The 24,820-nt window shown below is 34.7% G+C and overlaps 2 protein-coding genes across 3 annotated transcripts in view; one reads left to right on the top strand and one right to left on the bottom strand.

Annotated features, from left to right (window-relative positions):
* LOC132543352 (polypeptide N-acetylgalactosaminyltransferase-like) overlaps positions 1-8,975 on the bottom strand; it is a 30,070-nt gene extending 21,095 nt beyond the window's left edge. Inside the window, exon 1 of the mRNA XM_060206844.1 lies at positions 8,883-8,975. Coding sequence (XP_060062827.1) covers positions 8,883-8,975 — 93 coding nt within the window. The remainder of the gene's footprint in view (positions 1-8,882) is intronic.
* A 2,673-nt stretch (positions 8,976-11,648) lies between these two features.
* On the top strand, positions 11,649-24,064 carry LOC132543406 (abscission/NoCut checkpoint regulator-like). 2 transcript variants are annotated; one of them, XM_060206908.1, is made up of 11 exons: positions 11,649-11,777; positions 13,817-13,938; positions 14,442-14,504; positions 16,078-16,241; positions 17,003-17,097; positions 17,854-17,995; positions 18,687-18,968; positions 21,125-21,207; positions 21,460-21,567; positions 21,920-22,020; positions 23,372-24,064. In XM_060206908.1, the coding sequence occupies exons 1-11, from the start codon at positions 11,730-11,732 to the stop codon at positions 23,442-23,444; spliced, it is 1,281 nt and encodes a 426-aa protein (XP_060062891.1). In that variant the 5' UTR covers positions 11,649-11,729; the 3' UTR covers positions 23,445-24,064. The 2 variants fall into 2 exon arrangements, with proteins under 2 accessions (XP_060062891.1, XP_060062890.1); XM_060206907.1 differs by having other exon boundaries at positions 17,854-18,010.
* Positions 24,065-24,820: the final 756 nt, after the last annotated feature.

Below are 24,820 nucleotides of genomic sequence, written 5' to 3'. Positions count from 1 at the left end.
AACCTCAGTAGGTGACCTGAGGTGTGTGGTTCGATCCAAACCGGAGACAGCTAAATATTTCCTTGAAAACGGAAATCTCTGGTCTTCCTAACAGTGCTGTTGTAGCTGTGTCCTCAACTACTTAAACCATATTGCTTTGAAAATGACCCAAGACTGCAATTATAACAACCCAAAATAAGAAACTATCATGTTTAATCTCATATGATAAGTTTTATGTGTGTATCCTCTAACAGGAAATTCTATCTACTTGTACAGTCTGCATCACTAACATTATGAACACTAACTCATTCTTTGTGACATATGGGTGACATCTATTCTTCATGCAGTATTTCCAGGCATATATCAAGACAAATGAGCACTGCCCACATCAATCTCTGTTTTTAATTAATTTTAATGTAGTATGACAGAGGGAGTGCAACCTGACATTGTCAAGTTCCTCATACTGATCCATGAGAATGCACCTCTTTCTCAATCTGAGAGTGGCAGACAACAGCTTTATATTGAACTGTGTAGCTAGCACAGCTGTATTGTATCTATGATGAAGCATAATATTTCACTCCAACTTTCTAAGATGGATATCAACTAGACATTTATTACCTACTGTGACATACACTGCAGATGGTGTCACTTGCACTTGTATCCTCAGTGATACAGTAGGGCCATAATTTATCTAGTAAAGTCACCATTACCTTAAGTGATGTGCATCAGTTACATATCAGTGCCAGAGAGTGTAGAATATGAACTTGTAGATAGAACTGTAGAGATACATGCCCACCTGGCCCCAGTCATTCGAAGCTCTGTTAGATTTAACCAATGGTTAGTGAAAAATTTTAACAGTTATCATTATCTTTGGAATAAATAAATAAAGTATGAAAAATAACAAAGAGCAATAGGAAAATTATGATTCATGAGCCCTGCCTTCCTACTTATTGAGATCTATCTACCTAGGTAGTGTCATGTTAATACCTCATATAGATTTAGTGTAATGCTGAAGACAAAATTCAAGTATGAAAAATAACAAAGGGCAATAACTCCTAAATTATGCAAAAATGAGTGATGGTTCTCATCTACTTATGAACTTTCATGTTGATACCCCTTATACTTTTTGTGTTATGCTCTGACAAAATCATCACTGACAGACAATGCAGCGACTTTATGCTCTCTCTTCATGGAGCGTAAAAATTGGAACTCCAAGGTATCAATCTGAGCTGTATCAACATCTATGACTGTGAAATGAAAAAGGATGTTCCTATTTTGTTTAATTAATATTTGAACATTTCCACTAACCACTGGTTAATTCTAACCAAGCTGTGAGCAATTGAGACCAGATCTACAGTCTAACTTCAGTTGTCATTGAGTTCATCGTAATGTGTATGTTGACTTGTTACTTAAATGAAAAAATATCATGTACATGCAATATTAGTCAAATCTGGTACTCCATGAGCAATCTGTGTGTGTAATCATGATGCAAATATGATTTAATTGATTTTGTTGACCAACGAAACCCTCAGTTCATCTCAACTTATAATTCCTTGTAAACACACACTGGGAAGGTCTTTGGACATTATTCCTAACAGAGAGTATGTAGTGTGTTTAAATTCAAACAACATGCATTGTAACAGGAGCTATACTTTAGATCACAATAGTCTGAGACTAATCTCTAGACATAACATGGACAGTTCCAACAATATTACACTGTATTTAACAATAATTGTGTGTTTAACATAGCCAAGGAATGAAATGCAAAGTATGAAAATGTCGTTTAACAAGTCTCCAGCTAATCATCTTCAGTAACCTAGACTGATTATTTAGTCTCTTTATCAGTATATCCCATGGCTAGGCGACAGTTCCCCTCGTGCACTTCTTAGCTTACCATCTACAACTTGAAATACCAGTACCTTAAAATCAATGTGTCATAGTCTGGGCTCACAGTATCAACTTGGTTTTTAGCCGCTGATATAAGCAATAAGGTTTATCCAAAGGTGTAACCTTGCTGTTCGACCATGAGTTCCTTCTACGTAATAAAGAAACATGATCATGACCGTTTTACTACTTTGCCCTGACTCCAGACAGCTGGGGTTGCAATATCTAAATAAAGCTTTTGTCTATGTAACCTCAGTGGAAGAAATGAGGTGTGTGCTTTCATGCTTCATACTGGGGTGGTTTGTGTTACTCAGGTGAAGATCTGAGGTGTGTGGTTTCATGCTCCATACTGGGGTGGTTTGTGTTACTCAGGTGAAGATCTGAGGTGTGTGGTTTCATGCTCCATACTGGGGTGGTTTGTGTTACTCAGGTGAAGATCTGAGGTGTGTGGTTTCATGCTCCATACTGGGGTGGTTTGTGTTACTCAGGTGAAGATCTGAGTGGTGGTTTGTTACTCAGGTGAAGATTTGAGGTACATGGTTTCATGTTCCACACTGTGGTGGTTTGTGTTACTCAGGTGAAGATCTGAGGTGTGTGGTTTCATGTTCCATACTGTGGTGGTTTGTGTTACTCAGGTGAAGATCTGAGGTGTGTGGTTTCATGTTCCATACTGTGTTGGTTTGTGTTACGCAGGTGAAGATCCAAGGTGTGTGGTTTCATGTTCCATACTGTTGTGGTTTGTGTTACTCAGGTGAAGATCTGAGGTGTGTGGTTTCATGTTCCATACTGTGGTGGTTAGTGTTACTCAGGTGAAGATCTGAGGTGTGTGGTTTCATGCTCCATACTGTTGTGGTTTGTGTTACGCAGGTGAAGATCCAAGGTGTGTGGTTTCATGTTCCATACTGTTGTGGTTTGTGTTACACAGGTGAGGTGAAGATCTCAGCTACGTTGTTTCATGCTCCATACTCTGGTGGTTTTGTGTTTTTCAAGAAGATGAGAAATGGACTTAAATGTCTGTGCTTATGTGGTTGTGTCTTTTAGCAATACAAATGCCCCTTATTGCTCTGATGGCATGTGACAAATTCACTAGAGAGCTGTACTGGTAGTAAGAGATTGACTATACTGACACCCAAGTCTGATGACATTTGACTTCACTAACTCACACCAGTGTCTGCTTGCTGAGACCTTTTAATTTATCATGTTCAGTAAAACTTATTCCAGCTACTCAAAAGTCTCAACAAATATGAAATTGATTCCCTTCATCCAAACATGATTCACACCAAATCCAATCATTCCTATTGGAGGAGTTGGATTTTGTTCTATTTCCACTATTAGGCCCGCCTCTCCCATCACTGGGAACTGAGATCCACCATTTATACAAAATCAATTTTGGGCAGAATCAAACCATTCCTATAGGAGAAAAGGGATTTTAAAGGCCCCTCAGGCCCTGGTTAGCCAGGACATACAAATTTATACAATAAATTTTCTCCTTCTCCCAAGGATGCTTCTGACCAAATTTGGTCAAAATCCCCTCACTCATTCATGACTAGTAGCATTATGTAGAAAATGTTGACAGACAATGGAAAGATGCTGCTCTCTCCATATACTGGTAGCTCACCTGGCCCTTCGGGGCAGTTGAGCTAAAAATTGAATAAATTCTCTTGACTTTGTAAAACCCTGCATTAGCTGGGACATCTGAAACCTTGTTACCACGATCATGTTAAGAACAAATGATCTTGTCCTATTATCAGGTATCAAAATACACTATATGTAAATCAGGATGGTATATCTTGGTATAATTAGATTTGACTATAATTTCCATTACACTTCTAGGTCACCTGTGTTAATGCAGGTCACCTATTACTTTATTTCAATCTAATTGAATACATCTTCTTCTCAGCCAGGTGGCTGACCTTTTTCATATGATGTGCCTCCTTCATATATAGATCTATATACTGTCAGCATACCTGATATATGTACACATAAAACACCTATTGCCATCACAAAATATGCCAGTAACTCATTCTTATAAAGCAAAGTCAACCTATCTAAAGAATTCATATATCACTCCAAGTATATCAATAGTATTTCATATACCAACCCCAACATTTCAACAGGAATTCATATATCACCCCAACATTTCAACAGTACCAGTTTTTCATATACCAATCCAATATTTCAACATGAATCTTATATACCTTTCCAACATTTCAACACGATTTTTCTATACCTCTAATATTTCAACACAAATTTTATATACCTTTCCAACATTTAAACATGAATTTTATACACCTCTCTAACATTTAAACATGAATTTTATACACCTCTCTGATATTTAAACAGGATTTCTATATACTTCTCCGACACTTCAACAGGATTTTTATAAAACACATAAAACACCTATTGGATTTTCATATACTTCTCTAACATTTCAATAGGATTTTTATATACCTCTCCAACATTTCAAAGTTTCCATAGCACTTCAAATGCCACTCTAAGTAATTCAATAGATTCTATACCTACATGTAACACTCCAAATATTTCAGTAAGATTTCATATACCATTCTAAACATTCCTACAGGATTCAGAAACCTATATAAATATTACTAATACAAAAACAAATTAAAACATTTAGAATGAAGTTTGAAATGAGTGGTAATAGATGTAAATTAATTCATGAAGAAGCTGTAGAGAATCGGAATGTGACATTGTCAAAATAAAATCTAAAATGTTCCCTAGTCAGAATGATTGACAGAGCTAATAGCTGTATATTTTAAATGGTCATACATAAATTTTCTTTTGTTTTTCCTTATAAAATTATCTAGGATTAAAAGCTTCTGCCTCTGTGATTTAATCCTTTAGATAATCAACTGATACTTCTAAGTGAAATCATGACCTCAATAGCTACACCAACTCCATGGACAAAACAAAGAAAATGCAAACTCAAAACTATACAAATACTATCGTCAGGAAAAATTTGTCTTTGTACGTGTAAGTGTTGACGTGGCCAGTTTTGGTCAGGTGTACCTACGCAGGTTAACACAAATATGTTTACCTGGATTAGAGATAAGGGTATAATCAGGCATACACTGACAAGTACTATTCTGCCTTCCAAATGATACAAACTTGAATAGTTCATGTAGTGTAAACATTTACCAGCACTCATCAAATATAATTAATTAACCTGGTAAGGGAGAGGAGGGAATGAAAGTTAAAACTATTCGCCTGAACAAAGTTAAAACTATTCGCCTGAACAAGTCTCTCATCTAGTAAAAATTAAAATATACAATTTTTATACGTCTTAGGATTGGGGTCTAGTATTTATCTATCTGTGGTAATGGTACTTATGTTCAAACAACATGTTGCAATTCGAAACATTTAGATTTTTCACCAAATTGAATTAATTATAGATCAAAAAAGGTTTTGAATTTTGTAAGCTTTCATAATTCAAAATTCTAAATCAATCTTCATCTACCATTAATCAAATTTAAGGATTTTTAAGATTTTCAACCAAAATATTAAATATTTAAACTAACAATTTTTGACTTTTCGCGGAGATGCAGAAACTAAAACCAATGGTGTGACAAAGACTAGCTATAATTAACCTATTATTTATTAGACCTTTTTACTTATCAGTTGTTAACAAGACTGAAATCCTTTCTGGAATCATATTTGTTTATGACAACTCACATGTTTAGGAATTCTAACATACATATATGTTTGCCATTTGCTTTCCATGCTGCTTGCAGCAAAAAGCACTTAGCCACAGCCTTCTTGGTTTAAGCTATTCAGAAGACATTGTTGGAAGGTTTTGACTTATTTTCATATCACCATACAAATATAAACAGCAGGGCCACAAAGACTTTAATCTGGCAAGCTAAATCCCTTTTAACTACATAATCAAGCCCTCATCTTCCATCTCTAATGCATTTTTTTTTAAAGTTTCATTATAACCATGAATAATGAATTGATTCCAAATAAAGGCTTAATATACATGCATTACACGCCATGATAAACAGTAAAAGACAATATTTCAGACTAGTATATGTAAACTCTAAAAAATTATTTTCATTTAAGTTAAGACATCAATTTTATGTACGTAATAAATATCATAATGCATATGAATTTAATTTTCACTTGAGCTGATAAGACCAACTGAAAATGACTTTTATCCATAACTTGAGCTGATGAGACCAACTAAAAATGACTTTTATCCACATCCTAATCCAACATAAAATTACCAAACATGAAGAAGTGATAAGAATACTTAATTAGAGGTCTAGAGTTATCAACAAGGCTAGCTTATGTATGAAGATATACTAGCAGCAACAATGATGTTAATTGATATATGGGTTAAGTCCATGTTTTCTGACACTTCAAATAAGGGAACATTTTTCCTGACTGCCTCTCTGACATTCATCACCTGTAAATGCCTATATAACATCAAGTCCTGAAACAGATGTGTCGGACACTGATTACCACAAAATTTCATCTCTTCATACCTTCAACAGGTCTTTAACTCCCAATACACATTATCTTTCTGAAGCTATGGAAAATAAACACATTTAATAATGTTAATTACTTTCATAGGTCATGGCAATCTTTAAAAGTTCATAAATAAATCTCTTCAGTATTCACCAGACCTTATTTTACTGAACACAAACACTAAAAACAGTGACTGAAAACTTTGCCTGATAACCAGACTATAGCATGAACTGTACTCAATAGGCTTAGATAAGATAAGGTAAACATTCCTAAACTCGCCATCAGTAAAAATGTTCTATTTTGATGTGCCATAAATTCCTTGGTTTTATTGTAGTTTTGATTAGTCTAACATCAGACCATCACTAGATTGTAGGAGATGCTCCAGTAGAGAAAGGATTTTTTTTCAACAATTTGATACTGTTACCAAAATAACCATGACCAATCCTAATGAAAATGCAGGTATATAACCATTTGACGCTGAGAATAGCTGATCTCTTACAACATCAAATAGATTTCATATTGGTACTGATCAATTCTTGGATATAGAAATCCAAAGACAGTTACACAAGTATTATTGCTTTATACATGGACAATTAAATAAAGCAAATCAACGAGCAGAGATACCGGACATTAAGTTGAAGACTTTAATTAATCTAAAACTTTGATTGTGCTGTTAGGACCATAACGACTGGGATGATAGAGTCACTTATTAATGTATGACAGTATTAATGTATTAGATGCAATACCAAAATACAATTCAGTGATGTCATATCCTTTAACATTGATAAGAACAAAAAATGGTATGTTTCTGAAATTAAAATAATGCACCAGAATGAACACAGTGCATGCAGAGACTCATCAATTCGCTGAAGATTAATTGTTTATATAATGTAATTTTGACTAAGGTAATTTATCATCCTAGATGTTAATGCTATACATTTCATTATTTTACAGACTTTTATGATGTAACAGCAACTTCTCATTTCTTGTGAGTACAAAACATGCATACATACTGTGCTGTGAAATCTGACATCTGAACATTGCATCATATATTTATACATAAAAAATGTTTAAAAAACGTTCTCTGATATTTGATAATGGTCTCTGTCTTATTGTAAGGGGAATAGGTAGTAATATACTGATGTATAACCTGAAGCTTGTGATTACATTGTGTCAAGAATAATGACTGTTTTCTGCATTTTTTAAAACAAGTGTTGTATACTAACCACAGGTGTGAAGTACAATGTTGATGACTTCATTAAAGCCTTCATGATATACAGTATAATTTGTTGTTATATAAATGATGTAATTAATTCTTACCTGGTTGACAGACATACATGCTTTTCAATTACAAATGTTCATGAATATGGTAAATGTTGCATACAACTAATTTCTATATCTAAATGAGAAAATAATGTTAAAATTTATGTTTCACTTTAGAGATTTAGCCGGCCATGGCTTTCTAATCTAACGTTGTAACAAAAACAGACTCTCCTCTTTCAATGTAAAAAACAGATGTCATTGAATAGGGATGCTTGAAAAAGGTATGAAATGGATAAAGTTTTCCTAAAAAATCAGAGAAGACCGTTTATGCTATGGAATATTGCAATACATACTGCTATCAATTCATCAAAGAATACCACAGAAAACATGCATAGATGTCTTGTGTACTGTTTGAACAAATAAAATGAGTGTTAAAATATCTTTCTTCAATGGAAGAAAAAAATAGTTACAAATAAGTTGATGTTCTTGAATGACAATAGATTATGTCTATACATGGATACTGCTTTGTCAGTCAGATTAAGTTTTTTATCATAAAGTGAAATTTGGGTCTAACTGCCTTAGACTAACATGGTACTGGCTGCAATAATGATAAAAATCTTTTAAGGGAAAAATGTGACATTCACCCTGAAATTTTCAAATATCTACCCAGCAAACATTTAGAAATCTAAACAATTGACCACACATCAACTAGACCCACTTTTGTGGTATGAAATTATCATGACCAATGTAGTTCCTTCAACACCATAAGTACTTCAAACAGTTGCCTGAATGCTTTCATGTTTTTGTATATTTCAGTTTTCAACACATAACAACAAATATCCTGATTGACAGTTCTAAGTAACAAACTAGTGACTGTGATAACAGTGACTAATGAAAGATAACAGCAATAAAAAGAATTTTACTATCTGAATGTAACCTTTCACGACAATCGCTTTCACATTACAGTCAAGTGTTCAATACAGTTGGTATAATATGAGAAATGATGTTCTGTCACAATTCGGCAGTAGATGACAAATGATTGACAGTTGAATATAGTATATCCGGTGGACCAGTCTGTTGACCCTCGGAGCAGTGGACACACGTGTCTGGCCAGTGGTATCTCTAGACCTACGGGGAACTCCTGTGTGGGACATTCCACACCTGTCACCGGCTCCTCCATGATACTATGCGTTTTACTATAGGCCTACAGTACAGTAAAGAAAGTATACGAAGCTCCCTGACGTATCAGGTTATAATTGTTGTATACTTACAGGGCTGTTGTAGGATTTGAAAGCATAAATCACAATTCCTACAATCCATATTGTTCCGAGGAACAGCACAAACCGATACTTTCGTCGCAACATCGAGGTGGTGGACTGTTTTACTTCATCCTGTAAGGGCTTCCGCTGCTCAACTACCTTGACCAATCAAAACTGTGGATTTTCACAAGTGCGATGTATGTCAACATTAGTTGCCACGTGCTTCCGGTTAGAGCTGTCAAACTTTGTCACGTGTATAAGAATTAAACGGGTTCAAAATACGACATATAATTATGACATATTTATGTGATATACGGAGAACAATTAATTTGGAAGTTTTCGGGACCAGGAAACCGAAAATTAATGAAACTTGTTTAAAAACAAATAATAGCTGTAGGGGCGGAGCATGGAATACATATACTTGTAGCGAATTACTCCTAGAATGTTTATAAGAAGGTTATATCAAGTCTGTGTGAAACTTATATACCATCATATCACATCTACACTAAAATTGTTCTTAATAGAATATAATGAAGGCCCTGGTAACTCTCCGTGACTTTACCAGACATAGATATAACTAATTAGGGAACTAATGAAAGTAAACTACAGGGACCAGAAGAGACGCATCTAAAAATTCTAAAATAACTGAGGAATACAATAAGTCATCTTTGGTGGATATATTCGACAAACCGTCCCTTTAAGCTGAAGTATGGTAAGCGATAATAACTGCAATAATTCATTTCGAGTAAAAAGAAAGTATCACCCAGGAAACACAGACCCGTAAGCTAGACAATTGTAACAGATCAGACATTGGGAAAGCTAGTGTAGGAATAATAGTGTCGGACATACGGACAAAGACAACCTATTAAGTCCTAAACTGTTCACGTTCATCTCGGGAAGGTCAACGCAGCCACAATTGCCATAAGTGTTTGAAGAATATGAACAGAAGTTTAAACATATTTTGTGATGAAATCAAAACAGGATTGGACACAAGTTAATTAAAAAAACTTATCGACGTCGTCTCCCATATAACATACATACAGGTTGTATAAATAACGGCAAAATGCACGTCCGTGTGTAGTCATCGCCATTTTGAAAAGCCAGAAAAAAACAGAAGTTATGACAATGGCGTTGAACTGAATGCCATATATACGAATATATATTTGAATGAATTTGAAAAAGTGCCACGCCTGTGTGTTAAAAAATGTTAAAATATATGTAATATACTGTAAAATCTAACTAACAAATGCCAACATACGGGTAACTTCAGTTTAGTCTCTAAAACATACTCGGAAGTATACTGAGCCCTATTTATTTTGTTACGTGACCGGTCCTCCAGAAATACAATAATGTTATTCCGTCACCACACTTGACCTACGATATAGATTTTATTGCCAGATACGTAGGAGTGAAGATGATTTCTACAAACTCCAAATTTGATAGAACAAATTAAAGTTTTTTTTCGCTTATCGAAAAAAGATAATATTATATGTAATGATCTGAAGGTAGTCCGCAGGGTTCTGATTATAACCTGCGATTTTATATTTGTGTTTATTGCGGACGGTATTGATCTTACTGAAAATGTGGCAACAAACTGGGCAAATCTATCATACTGGAAACACTGCCGCAAAAACTGCAACTCCCAATGGCACAACAAGGACCAGGGGAGATCTGTTGTCGGTGCAGGAAATACTTTACCTTTTGAAACATTGAAACATTCTATGAACAATGGTGGGGAAAAACGATTTTCAATATAAATGAAAATTTAACTGATTCCCATAGTAAATATTCAACACAACGCAAATACAATTGTAGAAACATGCTAAAACATTATCGGCGTTGTAAACAACATAAAATGGCGTGACCGCAAGCTCAGTGAAGCGAGGTTTTGAATTGTAACGTATGTTTATGTTTGTTGCTATGAAATTATGGTATTAGATTTTACAGATTATTTACCAAGAAGCTGGCGTTATTTACTACTTTTAGCGCTAATAAGTAATGACAATATTTGACAGCATATTGATTTTGTAATATTTCGAAGTAGAACTTTGCCGCAGAAGTACTGACAAAATTTACAATAGCTGACTTCTATATAGAAATAGACGGGGATCTAACAGGACTATTTTACAAAGGTCCATGAAGCAGCCGATTCACCGGGAAAGGAACTGGTGGATAAGGACAAAGGGGGTTCTAACTCAATGAAATATATATTATTAAAATAAGTACGTTCTTGGGAGTCGAACAACCAACCATATTTGTACACGACGGGATTTGTTTGTTTTCTGTTATATTTTTCACAGGAAAAAAAAAATGAATTTGAATTTTTTTTTGTAAAAATCGAGGAATATATTATTGTGAATATAGAGTAATTAAAACATAAAGACACTGTATTAATTCCTCGATTTTTTCACCACTTATTTAATTTGTTATTCATGTGAAATTATTTATCTATGGTAGTAGTTAATACTCGGGTGGTCAGAATATACACGTATTTTTTATTTATAACGAGTGTTAACAAATCCCTGTGATTGACGTGTAGTATGTAACAATATACAATAACAAACAGTTATATAGTTTTCAGTGAAATGCATCGATAGAAGAACAAACGTGTTTGTCTTAAATGCACGTGTAAATGAACGAATTTTGTAACGTATAGAAATTTGGAAATATTGGTCACACAACTTTTGGAAGAACCAGTTTGAGGAAGTAAATTTCGCCCCTTCACATGAACTCTTTTGTTTAGAAGGGGAATTAAGTATTGCGAATAAACACTGGAAAGTCGTTAACTCGCATCAGATTTATGATGTTTTCGCATGTAACAACGACAGACAGTTGTTATTTGGCAGTAAAAGTATAAAAATGTCCTGTTATGCTTGTGGTTCCGGGTTTGGCCTATTTTCAAAGGAGGTAGGTTTGATTATAGAAGAGTGCGAATGTCACGGTGAGCCCCCATGATAGATTGGGCACAACTCTGACTCTGTATGTATGCGTAATAGTCCTGCATTGGAGGAATAATTACTGCTTTTGAGTAATGAATTAGTTAAGGCAGTCATATTGTTGACATGGCCAAAATAACAAACGCAATATTTTACATCTGTTTTATATTTTTACACAAAAAGTGATTAATTTATTTGTCTCACTTTTTGTAAAAGTCACAGATTTCTTGATCACCTCCACTGTCTTTTATGTGACTAAAAATAGAACTGAGGCAAATTCATGTGGGGGATGGATGTGGGGTTGGGGTCTGTTTTATTGGGAAAAAACTCTTTTAATTATCTTATATGAATTGGTTGTTTTTTTTTTTTTTTTGTATTTGAAATAGTACTTATCGCTGAAATGCTGTAATAGTAGAAGGAAAACCAGTTAAATAAATAAATGTGAAATTATCATAGTTATTTCTGTAAAAGGAGCAGTGACTTAATGTGAAACCTAATTCAGATTTGTTGACATTGGGCCCTTAAGGATTTCATAATTTTGTTGTAAATGAAGAATGGCAAATGGAAATTAACTCATTGATATTAAATTTAAAATATGTTATTAAACAAAATGAGTGTGTATTCTGGAGTGATTTATTGTGAATGCATGTAAATGAATAACTCTTCAACACATGCCCACCACTACACACAATACCTGTACATTCTAAACTATGGCTTCATGCTGAAGTCCTACTGGAAATAGACGACAAACTTAAAAATATTTACTGAAGAACAAAACAGTCTCTACAAAACTATCAAATAATTCCTAACATTTTATACTACACACCTGACTGACTGTACATAAAGATGATAAAACTTGTCTGTACATTCCTCCTACTGTACATGAATGTATACTACCATAAGGCCTAATAAGTAAAGAACGAGAGAGAGAGAGATCCAACAAGACTGGTCTAAGCTTTGTTCTTGGCTGCTGATCAAGCGATTGTAATACACGTTTTTATATAGCCTAAATGTGGTAAATAACATCAGCACAGTTCATGCTAAAGTTACTCAAAACACTGTTTGTGTAACTATGTTCTGTATAAACAATAATACACGTTTTTATATAGCCTAAATGTGGTAAATAACATCAGCACAGTTCATGCTAAAGTTACTCAAAACACTGTTTGTGTAACTATGTTCTGTATAAACAAAAATACACATTTTTATATAGCCTAAATGTGGTAAATAACATCAGCACAGTTCATGCTAAAGTTACTCAAAACATTGTTTGTGTAACTATGTTCTGTATAAACAAAAATACACATTTTTATATAGCCTAAATGTGGTAAATAACATCAGCACAATTCATGCTAAAGTTACTCAAAACACTTCTGTTTATGTAACTATGTTCTGTATAAACAAAACAAGATGGACAGCTAAACAGAGTCAGTCATAAAAAACAGAATGTCAAGTTTGCTGCAATCATAAGATAACACTTTGGTTCCTTCTTCTTTAGAAAGAAAAAAAATTAACATTATTTTTAGATAAAAAGCCAGGTTTGTGGTATAAGTAGATATTTATCCTGTGACTGAAAACAGAAACACTTTAAATCTACATCTCAGGTACACCGCTGTAGATGTGTCTGAGTTGATGTTAAATAATGGTATAAAGAGAAAGAAATGACAAGAATCTAATTTACATACAGAAGCTTTAGACATTGTCATCTAGAATTTGTGAAGCAAAAGAAATTGGACATTAAAAAAAACAACCAATGCATGTATATGTGACCAAAATAAGCCATCTTTACAGATATGTAAACACTTGTTGATGTACATATGTACATGTATATCATAAAAGAGTTTTCAGATCCATTATCTCTACCCAGGTAATTAAAAGAGAGTCGCAATGATTTTTGTAGAACTTCCCATATTTCTATAGATAATATATATAATTTGAACATGGTGGTGTCAGTTAAATGTCTAAAAAAGATGTTTATATAAATTTTACTGATATTTTTTTCCATTTCAGCATGGATGCAAACAATGTGGATATGCATTTTGTGGAAAATGTTTGACAAAAAAAGCTGCCATTCCTAAACTTAAAAATGAAAAGCACCATGTGTGTAACAAGTGCTTCAACATTCTCACTGGGTATAATTATGTATTCATTATTTTTTAAAATTAGATCATATATTTTATATAACATTATCAGTTTTTGCAATCTGTTCGTGTTTCTTTTCCAGGTTGTTGATATGTACCCAATGAAATATTTGGAATATAGACTTTTTAGTAACACACATATAATTCTTACATAAAGCATGTTATATTTTAACTAAGTTTTCTCATTATAACTTTTAGTATATTCTCTTTTGAGAACAGGTTTTCTTTAATGAACTTGATATCCATGTTCCCTTTAAGTCTTTTAAACAAATTTTGCTTGATGTTGAAAAGTGTTGTATATGACTGAATCTAAATTCTTACAGAGAAAAGGATTGAGGATGTCCTTATTTGTTGTTGGTTTAAGATATATCACAAATTGATTATTACACTTGTGTCAATATAAAATTGAGTCAATAAATAATTTGATGTGCCACTCACCTTAAACTTCATGATGTAACACATTGTTCTCAATGTATGTCAATCTATTTTTGCAGTAAAGTGAAGAATTCCTCACAGGATAACACAGCGAAGTTTTCTCCTCCTGAAGCCTACAAAAAGTATGTCATCTTCAGAACCTTGTCTTAACTAAACTTAATCATCATTTTAATAATATTTATTCTATTTTTTAACTCATCTTCCAGTACAATGGTATACCACAGTGTCCCTTCTATTTACAAATCTTTCAAGGCTGCTGCATTGAAAATCTGTTTCAGTTTTGATTTAAGACATCCGATATGATGCTTCAAATTTTTTTTAATATATAGAAGCAAATTGTATGATATGTTTTAACACTACCAATATTAGCAGTAATACCTTACAGGCTAATTACATCCAGTCAAAACACTATATACAAAGTATTAGCTATAATCTATCAGGGTTACTATTGTTAACAGGTAGGAATCTTGAAAGTTTCTTTCCAATGAATAATGTAAATAACTGTTACAGTTACACTTTTTTAATGAGACAATTCAAATAAAATAAAGACTTGCAGTGGTAGTCTCCCTTTATGCTGTTCATATTGTCCTGATATTAGCAAGATAAAGAACAGAACATGCCATCTTTAATACCTTGTGTACACTGGAATAATGCTTGCTAGTCCCATCATCAGCCAGATCCTCATTCCTAGGACATTTTGGCACTTTATTTGATGTCCTCCAGAGGTGCACCAGCTGAGTAATCGGGCCCAACCACAAACTGTTCAACTCTTGCATGTTGTCACAGCCTGGTATGCTGGATGTTTACTCAACCTCTTCACAGCCTGCTGCATCAATACAAGCTGTGATGCTTATTTGTCTCCCATCATCTCACAAATTTTGTTTTGTTCCTTTTGGTCTTCTCCTACCTGCTTGGAACTGCTAGTCCTCAGCAAGGTGTCTTGGTGGAGTGGTGTTGAAATCTCCTTAACACGAAAACTCTTCCACTGATGAATATCTGCTCTCAAATCCCAGTCTCCTCATGTTTTCAGTATCTTATTTGAGTCATGTTTCTGAATTCCCAATAGTCTGCACTGATTGAATGTTGTCTTGGAAAAGCTCCCAAGCCAATATGACCTGACCCCACAGTTACAATGATGTCACCCTTGCCGGAGTATGGTCTCTACTGTTGTATCAAGTGCCCATTTAGCATTCCATTTCCATCATCTCAATGTCTCTACCCTTGCTCTTCTGACCTTATTGTCTACAACGTCACCTCATCATGTTTACCTGTCACAACTTGGTTACCTTGAATCCGTCGTCTGAGCTGTAATTTTGTGTGATAATGACATATATTCTTCTCAAGTTTATTATCATATGCTTAATCTTGTATTACAAGAAACAAAACCATATGTTGTTAAGAAATTTTTGTATTTTTTTTTCAATTTCTAAAACATGGAAATTGAAAAAAAAATTCAATTCACATAATTTTAAATGGTACATCTTGGAATATTTTTGCAACAAGTGTACATAACAAAAATAACCTGATATATGGTATAACTATTACGGTATTATGGTATCCATCCTATTTATCAATGGTGACATTGTCAGAGAATTTCAGTATTATTTTGTGTTGTATACCAACACTATAAACACAGAATTCCTTTATCAATGTTAATTTCACAAGACACTGAGTATTATTTTCTGTTATGAATAGACGGGTTGCAGCCCTACAAGAACGAGAATTGCAGGGTTCAGGTTCATCACATTCCAAACCTGCTGACAGAGGTCTCAAAAAGGTTCAGTATAAGGGTCTCTCACCAGCTGAAAGGGACATTGCAGAACGACTGGAAAAACTCAAGGAAAAACCACCAGGAATTGGTAAGGATTTTGGATAGGGGCAGTGGCCTGATATATGTCTAGTATTCATGTAAAGACTTAAATCTAGTCCATTTGTATTATTGAAAATGATGTTAACACTAAATTCTTGGAAATAGGACTGAGTTGAAATAATGTAAATAATTATATTAATAATGTTCATTAAAAATGTGTATTAATGTCATTCTAGTTAAATTGATGGTTTCAATTTGATATCAGATTATCCTTTCTCTAAACAAACATTTTCTGAATATTAACAACTTAGTTGAAATATTGACAGGCTGTTACAGAAAGTGACGAGTGAAACATTTTTGGTTTAAGTATTGACCAGTTTATACAGAAAGTGACGAGTGAAACATTTTTGGTTTAAGTATTGACCAGTTTATACAGAAAGTGACGAGTGAAACATTTTTGGTTTAAGTATTGACCAGTTTATACAGAAAGTGACGAGTGAAACATTTTTGGTTTAAGTATTGACCAGTTTATACAGAAAGTGACGAGTGAAACATTTTTGGTTTAAGTATTGACTGGTTTATACAGAAAGTGACGAGTGAAACATTTTTGGTTTAAGTATTGACCAGTTTATACAGAAAGTGACGAGTGAAACATTTTTGGTTTAAGTATTGACTGGTTTATACAGTGAGTGACAAGTGAAACATTTTTGGTTTAAGTATTGACTGGTTGATAGAGATAGAGACATGTTGATACAGGTGATCAGTTAGTGATAGATTTTTTTGATAACTAAAAAGTTTACTTGTTTACAGAATCCCAACCAAAGGCAACAGAGAAAGAGATGAAGGAGCGACTGGCTAGACTAAAGGGTCAGGACCCAGCGGTGATGGCTGCCCCAACCAAACTGGTATGTTGGTACATAGCTTTGTTGATTATTGATCCAAGTGTTAGTTTTTGACTTCCAGCTGATACAAAGTAGTAAACAGGAATTTATATAGTTGTACCTCATTTATCTTCTTTTTCTTCCTGCAGCTTTTGTGTACTAGTATTAAAATAAATTTAAAGTTACTCCAACCAAATTTTAATAACTCAGACAGATTGTATTAAAATAATGTAAACAGAGGGACTTTTTACTAAGGAGTTGTTAATTGGGATTGAAGGGAAAGATCAAAATAAAATTGACCATCTTGAACACTGAATGAGATCGATTGGACTACAAGTCATAGTAAAACCAGATCAGATGGACTGATTTACTTTGAATGACATCTTCATGAAAACTTCTTTACATTTGCAATATTCTACATGCAAAGAATAGAAATTTTAATGTTAAATAATCCAAGGGGTTATACTCACTTAAGGGCTCAAGGGTAAGTTTCGAAAGGCCTCAAGTTGATGTATTTGTCTATATTTGGTTTCTCGCCTTCACCTTCACTCCTGAAAATCAAGACAATGTAAGCAAAATAATAATTTAGAGTTTCCCAAACTAAATCTACTCTCCATATTTTATTCTGAGTCTTTATTTCACATTAATCAGGTCAGCAATTTAAGGGCTAGGACTTGCTGTTTCAGTAAAGGTATGATGTTATCTTGAAAATCTGTCACTTTTGATAATCTTATTCACTGGTCTGGTGCTGTTTCTTTACTGGGAAATCCCTCATTTCAGGCTTTTGCTCCCGAACGGCGGACACAGCAGGCTCAAATAGACGATATATTGGACGAAATTGCAGCAGAGGTAGAAATAGACTCCCACATGCCTGACCCTGTCAAACAAGTTGAAGGTCGACTGGCAAACCTGAGGGGTCAAGGTGATACTAGCACTGGTATGCTCTCAGCTCAGGTCTTGTAAACAAATTACTAATTGATGCTAACTACTGTTAAGGTTGTGTCCTTTCAACATTCACAGTTTTACAAAAAGGTTTAAAGCAGAAAGGATGTATGTTTCATGGTGAGCTTATGGCATAACACAGTGTATGTTGCCTTTCTGTTGTCCCTTTTCTTTTCCTGTAAATTGTTCTAGTCATAAATGGCAAAGTGGATTTTGACCAATTTTAATCAGAATCATTCTTGGTGGAATGAGAATCAGCTCTTTGTAAACACAGGGTCTTGGTCTCCACTAGGGCCTTAAGGTCATGGCCAAAGGAGAAATTCATCAAACTCTTTAAAGTCCTTCTACTTCTGTAGGAATGACACAATTTTAATCAAATTTGGTTAAAAGCAATATTTGGTGAAAATGATTCAGTTTTGTTTTGTAGTAGATCAGACCTGGGCAGAGGGATGGGGCCAAAAAGGGGAAGAGGAGCTAACACTTTAAAATCCTTCTTGAATTTAAAGTTTGGTCTGAAGCATCCTCTGTCTTCATCCTTCTTCAATAGTAATGACATGATTTTGTCCAAATTCTGGGATGAAATGTGATTCTGATTGTCACTTGATAAAGAACTCTAATCTCTGTGAACTGGTACATGTATTCATGTGCAGTGTAAATGTCTCACATTGTAGATCAGTCTTCAGCTTCCGGGGATCAACAAAATAATTTAAATAGCAGTTTAACAGACAACACACAGCCTTTTGTGCAGAACATAGCATCTCCCTCGGGGAAGTCGGTAACAGGTAAGAGTGAGGAGGACATTAGTGTGGAGGAGATGCATAGATTGATTGCTGAGGCTTCACAGGAGGTGGAAGCAGATGCACAGAGAGCACTAGAAGGACTTCAAAAAGACAAGGAAATCATGAAGAGGCTTCAGGATTACAAGGGCAAAACTAAAGATGACATCAATAAAGGTAAGTACAAAGTATGATATAGACAATTAAAAAATTAGACCTCCTGGAAAAACTGAGAAATACTGCTCCAGATTGTTATATATTTAGAATGGGATAATTTTAATGGGAATTTCAGGATACTTTACCTGTTTGGGATTTTTGTGTGAAAGACATTTTAAGTTTTTATTTAAATTAAGATACTATAAAGAAGAGTTGAAGAAAAATGTTATTGATTTGTTTATGTATGAAAAGCAGAGTAGGGCCTACAGTAGAACTTCAACAAACCAACTATGCGTGGGTCATGAACATTCGGTCAGTTTTGGGAGGGTTTGGTTTGCAAAAGTGAACAAAATTGACAAAGCCGAATGTCAATACTTTTTGTAAATTACTGCATGTGTCCTAATTACTGAGTGCAGGAAGAAACTTTATGAAATAAGAGTGTAAACATTTAATTTTAATTGAGACAGAAGATGTAGATGTGCCATGTCTGGCCATCTTGACACTGTTTACACATATCTGGCAAGCAGTGTCAAAGGTCACTTCATTTGGTAGTGCTTAGTACCAATATACATGTATGTTTCATTGATCAGTACATCAAAATTATCTTTAAAAACTATACTCTATTAATATTTTAACAACTTACAATGGCATGCTCTGTTCTCATGCAAATAGATGCGAAACTGTGACTTTCATGCTCTGAATAAGTAGCCTTCTTTTAGGCATTGTGCAGTCTGATTTCATCTTGTCAGATGAAAATTAAATATCATGTTAATTGTGATCCTCCTGAACAAGCTATATAGAGCATACCTATAACACTTCCGTGCCTGAGGCACAGGGTATACTACTCATGTCACAGGTGTTGATTTCACATCCGCTGGTTAGAACTTGGTCTTGATCACTTGGTTAAGGCTGTTTTTCAAACATTATTATGTTTCCCCTTTAAATGAAGGGCGGGAGACATTGTATAGCTGTGGTTGTTCTGGCTCTAATGATTTCTAGTTTTGCTGACAACTTTAAAACCCTTAAAGATATCTTAATGAGAAATAGTTGCTGTTCACCTTAATTAGCTGAAGATGATGTGTGTGTAGTCCACTGCAGCTACATTACTCTGACCTTGACCTCAAGGTCAAAGGTCAAATAAGTGTGAATTTTTTAATTAATTTTGTCTGCATAACGTTTAACCTGTTAAATATACCTTATTCGGCAAGCCTCGTGTTTGACAACTTAATAATCCCCCCTGGGGTTGAGATCCTCCTGTCTCACCGCAAAGGGGGTTAAAGATTCTATTACACTTTAATCAGAAGAAGCCTACGTGCAGTACTCTGGTTAAAACACCTTACTCCAGTTATACCTGCAATCATTGTTTTTATTTAGTATATATACTTGTCTGCACCATAGCCACTTAAACTTTACAACATACAGTATCAAATTTGATTAATGGTTTAGAACAATAAAGTTTTTCCTAGCACACCCATCCCACTATAAAAGCAGCAAATAAACATATTTGTATAAAAGGGAAGACATAGGTACATATTTGTTCACCAAAACAGAGCTCTAGTTTTCTGTATATGTTATTCATTTCGGTCATAAGATCAAATCAGTATTTGGAATTGAGAGGGATCAAAGCCATTTCAATCAAGATTGATGTCATTATAAGGAATGCTTACTCCGAGTTGTGGAATCCTTGTTTACACCATTTTGACTTTGTTGCATCTTTTGCAAAAGGAACTAATCTGGTTAGTGTTTGGTATGAGGATCCTATGTATTCAAGCAAAGATGAACATGCCAGATTTGAAATACCCAGTAAAACCAGGTTTATCTTTTACCTAAATGTATCTCACAAGAGAAGTAACTGTGATTTTACATACAGTACTGTACATACCATTGAAGAAAATTCAGTAATCAGTTATGCTTACATGAACAGTCTATAACTAGTGTATACTATAAAGGAATGCTTCAGTATTGATTTCAATTGATTTCTTCTAAGATTTATTGAAGAACTCCAACATTATCTGACATTGCAGTGCATGTGTATCAGGCTAGTGTCCTGATGGGAATATTAGATTGGGCTCTGTGTGTGTGTATTATGGTAATGTCCTGGTTATAACAGGTATGACAGGTATGACAGGTATAACAGATATAACAGGTGTTACAGTTACCAGGTATTTATATTTCAGACAATTCCCAAGGAGATGACAATTGTAATTCTGACAGTGACAATGAAAATGAGGATGAATTGGCTGCAAGTCTGATCAAGCGGGTAAATACGTCTTCTTGTTCATTGTTGTCATTCTCTTTACTCACAACTCACATCTTGTACAGTTTATGGAATATATTGAGTGTATGTATTTACAGGACCATGATTTATTCCCAGATTCTGTAAGACTATTTTCAGATATTTTTATATTTATGTTCAAATTAATGCAGAATTTACTGGCTTTAATTTCTAAAATCTTGATTTCTTCTTTTGCGGCATCTTTATATAATGTTTTTTTATGAAATCAATTTTTAGTTGATAGAGGAACAGAAGCTTGATGAAGCAGCAGGCAGGGACAGTATAGATGTGGACAAAATTGGGGTCAGGAGGTCACAGATCAGGTCCAATGAGGATATGTCACATGTAAGGTTCAAAGTATAGGTGAAATGAGATTGGGATCAGGAGGTCACAGATCAGGCTGAATAATATGTCACAATTAAGGTTTAAAGTACAGGTGAAATGAGATTGGAGTCAAAAGAATCACATGTATAGGTAACTTATCAAATCTCCTTAATCTGAGATGATTTCTGTGACATTTGCTTGTTGACAATAATAATATATACTTGCGTATCATCATTAACTATATTTTTCATATATATATATATATATCTATACAATTTGTGTAGGTCCCATACTGTGTTTTAAAAATGTCAAAAATGAAAATAGTAAAAATTAATTTTTAGTTATTATATTGTGAACATTTTTTTTTGTGCAGGAGGATGATGATGAACTTCCCTACTGTTCTATCTGTACTGAAGATGCCAATATTCGCTGTCATGGTTGTGATAAGGACCTTTACTGTAATCAATGTTGGAAGTAAGTAGCACAGTCATCAGGCTACCTGGTCTAGACCCAATACAGTTATGAATTTACCTGGTCTAGGCCCAGCACAGTTATCACTTTACCTGGTCTAGGTCCTGCACAGTCATTGCTTTACCCAGTTTAGACCAGTACAGTTATCACTTGACCTGGTCTAGACCCAACACAGTTATCACTTGACCTGGTCAAGACCCAACACTGTTTTCACTTGACCTGGTCAAGACCCAGAACAGTCATCCATTTACCTGCTCTAGACCTAGCACAGTCATTCGTCTACATGGTCTATGCCCAGCACAGTCATCCGTCTACCTGGTCTAGACCCAGCACAGTCATCAGTCTACCTAGTCTAAACCCAGCACAGTCATCAGTTTACCTAGTCTATATCCAGCACAGTCATCCGTCTACCTGGTCTAGACCCAGCACAGTCATGAGTCTACCTAGTCTAAACCCAGCACAGTCATCAGTTTACCTAGTCTAAACCCAGCACAGTCATCAGTCTACCTAGTCTAAACCCAGCACAGTCATCAGTCTACCTAGTCTAAACCCAGCACAGTCATCAGTCTACCTAGTCTAAACCCAGCACAGTCATCAGTCTACCTAGTCTAAACCCAGCACAGTCATCAGTCTACCTAGTCTAAACCCAGCAGTCATCAGTCTACCTGGCCTAGACCCAGCACAGTAATCACTTGACCTGGTCTAGTCCAAGCACAGTTATCACTAGACCTGGTCTAGACCCAGCACAGTCATCACTTGACCTGGCCTAGATCCAACACTGTTATCACTTTACCTGGTCTAGACCCAATACATTTATCACTTTACCTGGTCAAGACCAAGCTTAGTTATCACTTTACCTGGTCCATGTTTGTATTCTTAAATTAGTTAACTTGTTTTGTCCATTACTGATACATTATTATGAAGGTTATATTTATCATTATTGGTGAAGGTCATTCCTGTTATCAGTAGGTCATACTGTTCATAAACAAATATTTTTCACCAAATATATAAGGACTCCTCAGTTTTCACATTGAAATGTCAATAAAACCTTGGATAATTGGTGAACAAATCCATTTATAAATGGGAAGAAAGTTTTGTACAGCAACATTCAACGCTGTCATTGATCATTCAACAGAAAATGGTGAAACTTATCATGTTATTATCTGAACATATTTATAACCTACAGCATATGTGAAGTAAATGAAATGAATTGTATTCTTAACAGGACTTTGCCAAATTTTACTCTTTATCATAGATCATAGATATCTTATGAACTTCAGTGGACAGGAATTTCTTTATTAGAATAAAATGGTGTAAGTTTCTCACATTTCTTACGTTTTCTTCATTTTTGCAGCAAAAGTCACAAGGACTTCCAAATGGAAGACCATGTCACATCCAAGTATATTGTCCCAAAGGGAATCACCTGATTGATGGCCAATGGACGTTTTTCCTTGCTAGGAGATATCCTTATTTATGCTGGAAGGAAATCACTTTAATAATTTGATCAATACCAGTTACAATGGATTTTTCTCTTGACCAGGTTTTACTTCTTATTTTTTTTTACTATAGTTGAGGATCTTAATGTTTTAGAATATAATGATCATATCAATAACAAAGGACTGCAGACTGCCGATCAAGAGGCATTACCCATTGTGATAAAGAAACGATAACTCGTTGAACAAGAATTTACTATGTTGTAATCCATAATCTCACTACACATCACTAACTACATTGTATTACTATGTCCATGAGATATTATTTAAGCATGAATTTCATCAATCAAAAGGTAATCAAGAAATTAGTATTCTAAAGGAACGGATTCTTTGCTTAAAAACAAATATCTAAGCCAAAAGTTACAGTTTGCTTCCATGTTTAGTGTGTTTATGTATTCAGTTATAAGCTGTTAATGGCGTTACTCTGTGTACATGTTATGTGTTGCTCATGCTGGTAATATCAGTGATATTGATTCACACTACATATAGTAGTCACAGAATTTATGTTCAAGTTGCTGTTATGTCACAAATAAATTATTCATTGTAAAAGTCTATATACTGCATACAGGGTTGTTTATAAAAGAGAAAAGTACTGCATATTGTGTAAGTGATGCTGTATACAAGAGAATGGTACAGTAAGAGATGCTGTAAAGAGGAGCAGGATAGAAGTAATGCGGTATACAGGAGAATGATACGACAAATGATACTGTATACAGGAAAAAGGTACGACAAGTGATACTGTATACATGAGAAGGGTACGACAAGTGATGCTGTATACAGGAGAAAGATATGACAAGTCATGCTGTATACATGAGAAGGGTACGACAAGTGATGCTGTATACAGGAGAATGGTACGACAAGTGATGCTGTATACAGGAGAAAGGTATGACAAGTGATGCTGTATACATTAGAAGGGTACGACAAGTGATGCTGTATACAGGAGAATGGTACGACAAGTGATGCTGTATACAGGAGAAGAGTACGACAAGTGATGCTGTATACAGGAGAAAGGTACGACAAGTGATACTGTATACTGGAGAAGGGTACGACAAGTGATGCTGTATACAGGAGAAGGGTACGACAAGTGATGCTGTATACAGGAGAAGAGTACAACAAGTGATGCTGTATACAGGAGAAAGGTATGACAAGTGATGCTGTATACATTAGAAGGGTACGACAAGTGATGCTGTATACAGGAGAATGGTACGACAAATGATGCTGTATACAGGAGAAAGGTACGACAAGTGATGCTGTATACAGGAGAAGGGTACGACAAGTGATGCTGTATACAGGAGAAGGGTACGACAGGT

The sequence above is a fragment of the Ylistrum balloti genome, unplaced genomic scaffold (assembly GCF_031769215.1).
Source record: "Ylistrum balloti isolate Yb309-2 unplaced genomic scaffold, AGI_CSIRO_Ybal_v1 Utg369754, whole genome shotgun sequence".
Lineage (NCBI taxonomy): Eukaryota > Metazoa > Mollusca > Bivalvia > Pectinida > Pectinidae > Ylistrum > Ylistrum balloti.
This window is presented reverse-complemented; position numbering and strand designations above follow the sequence as displayed.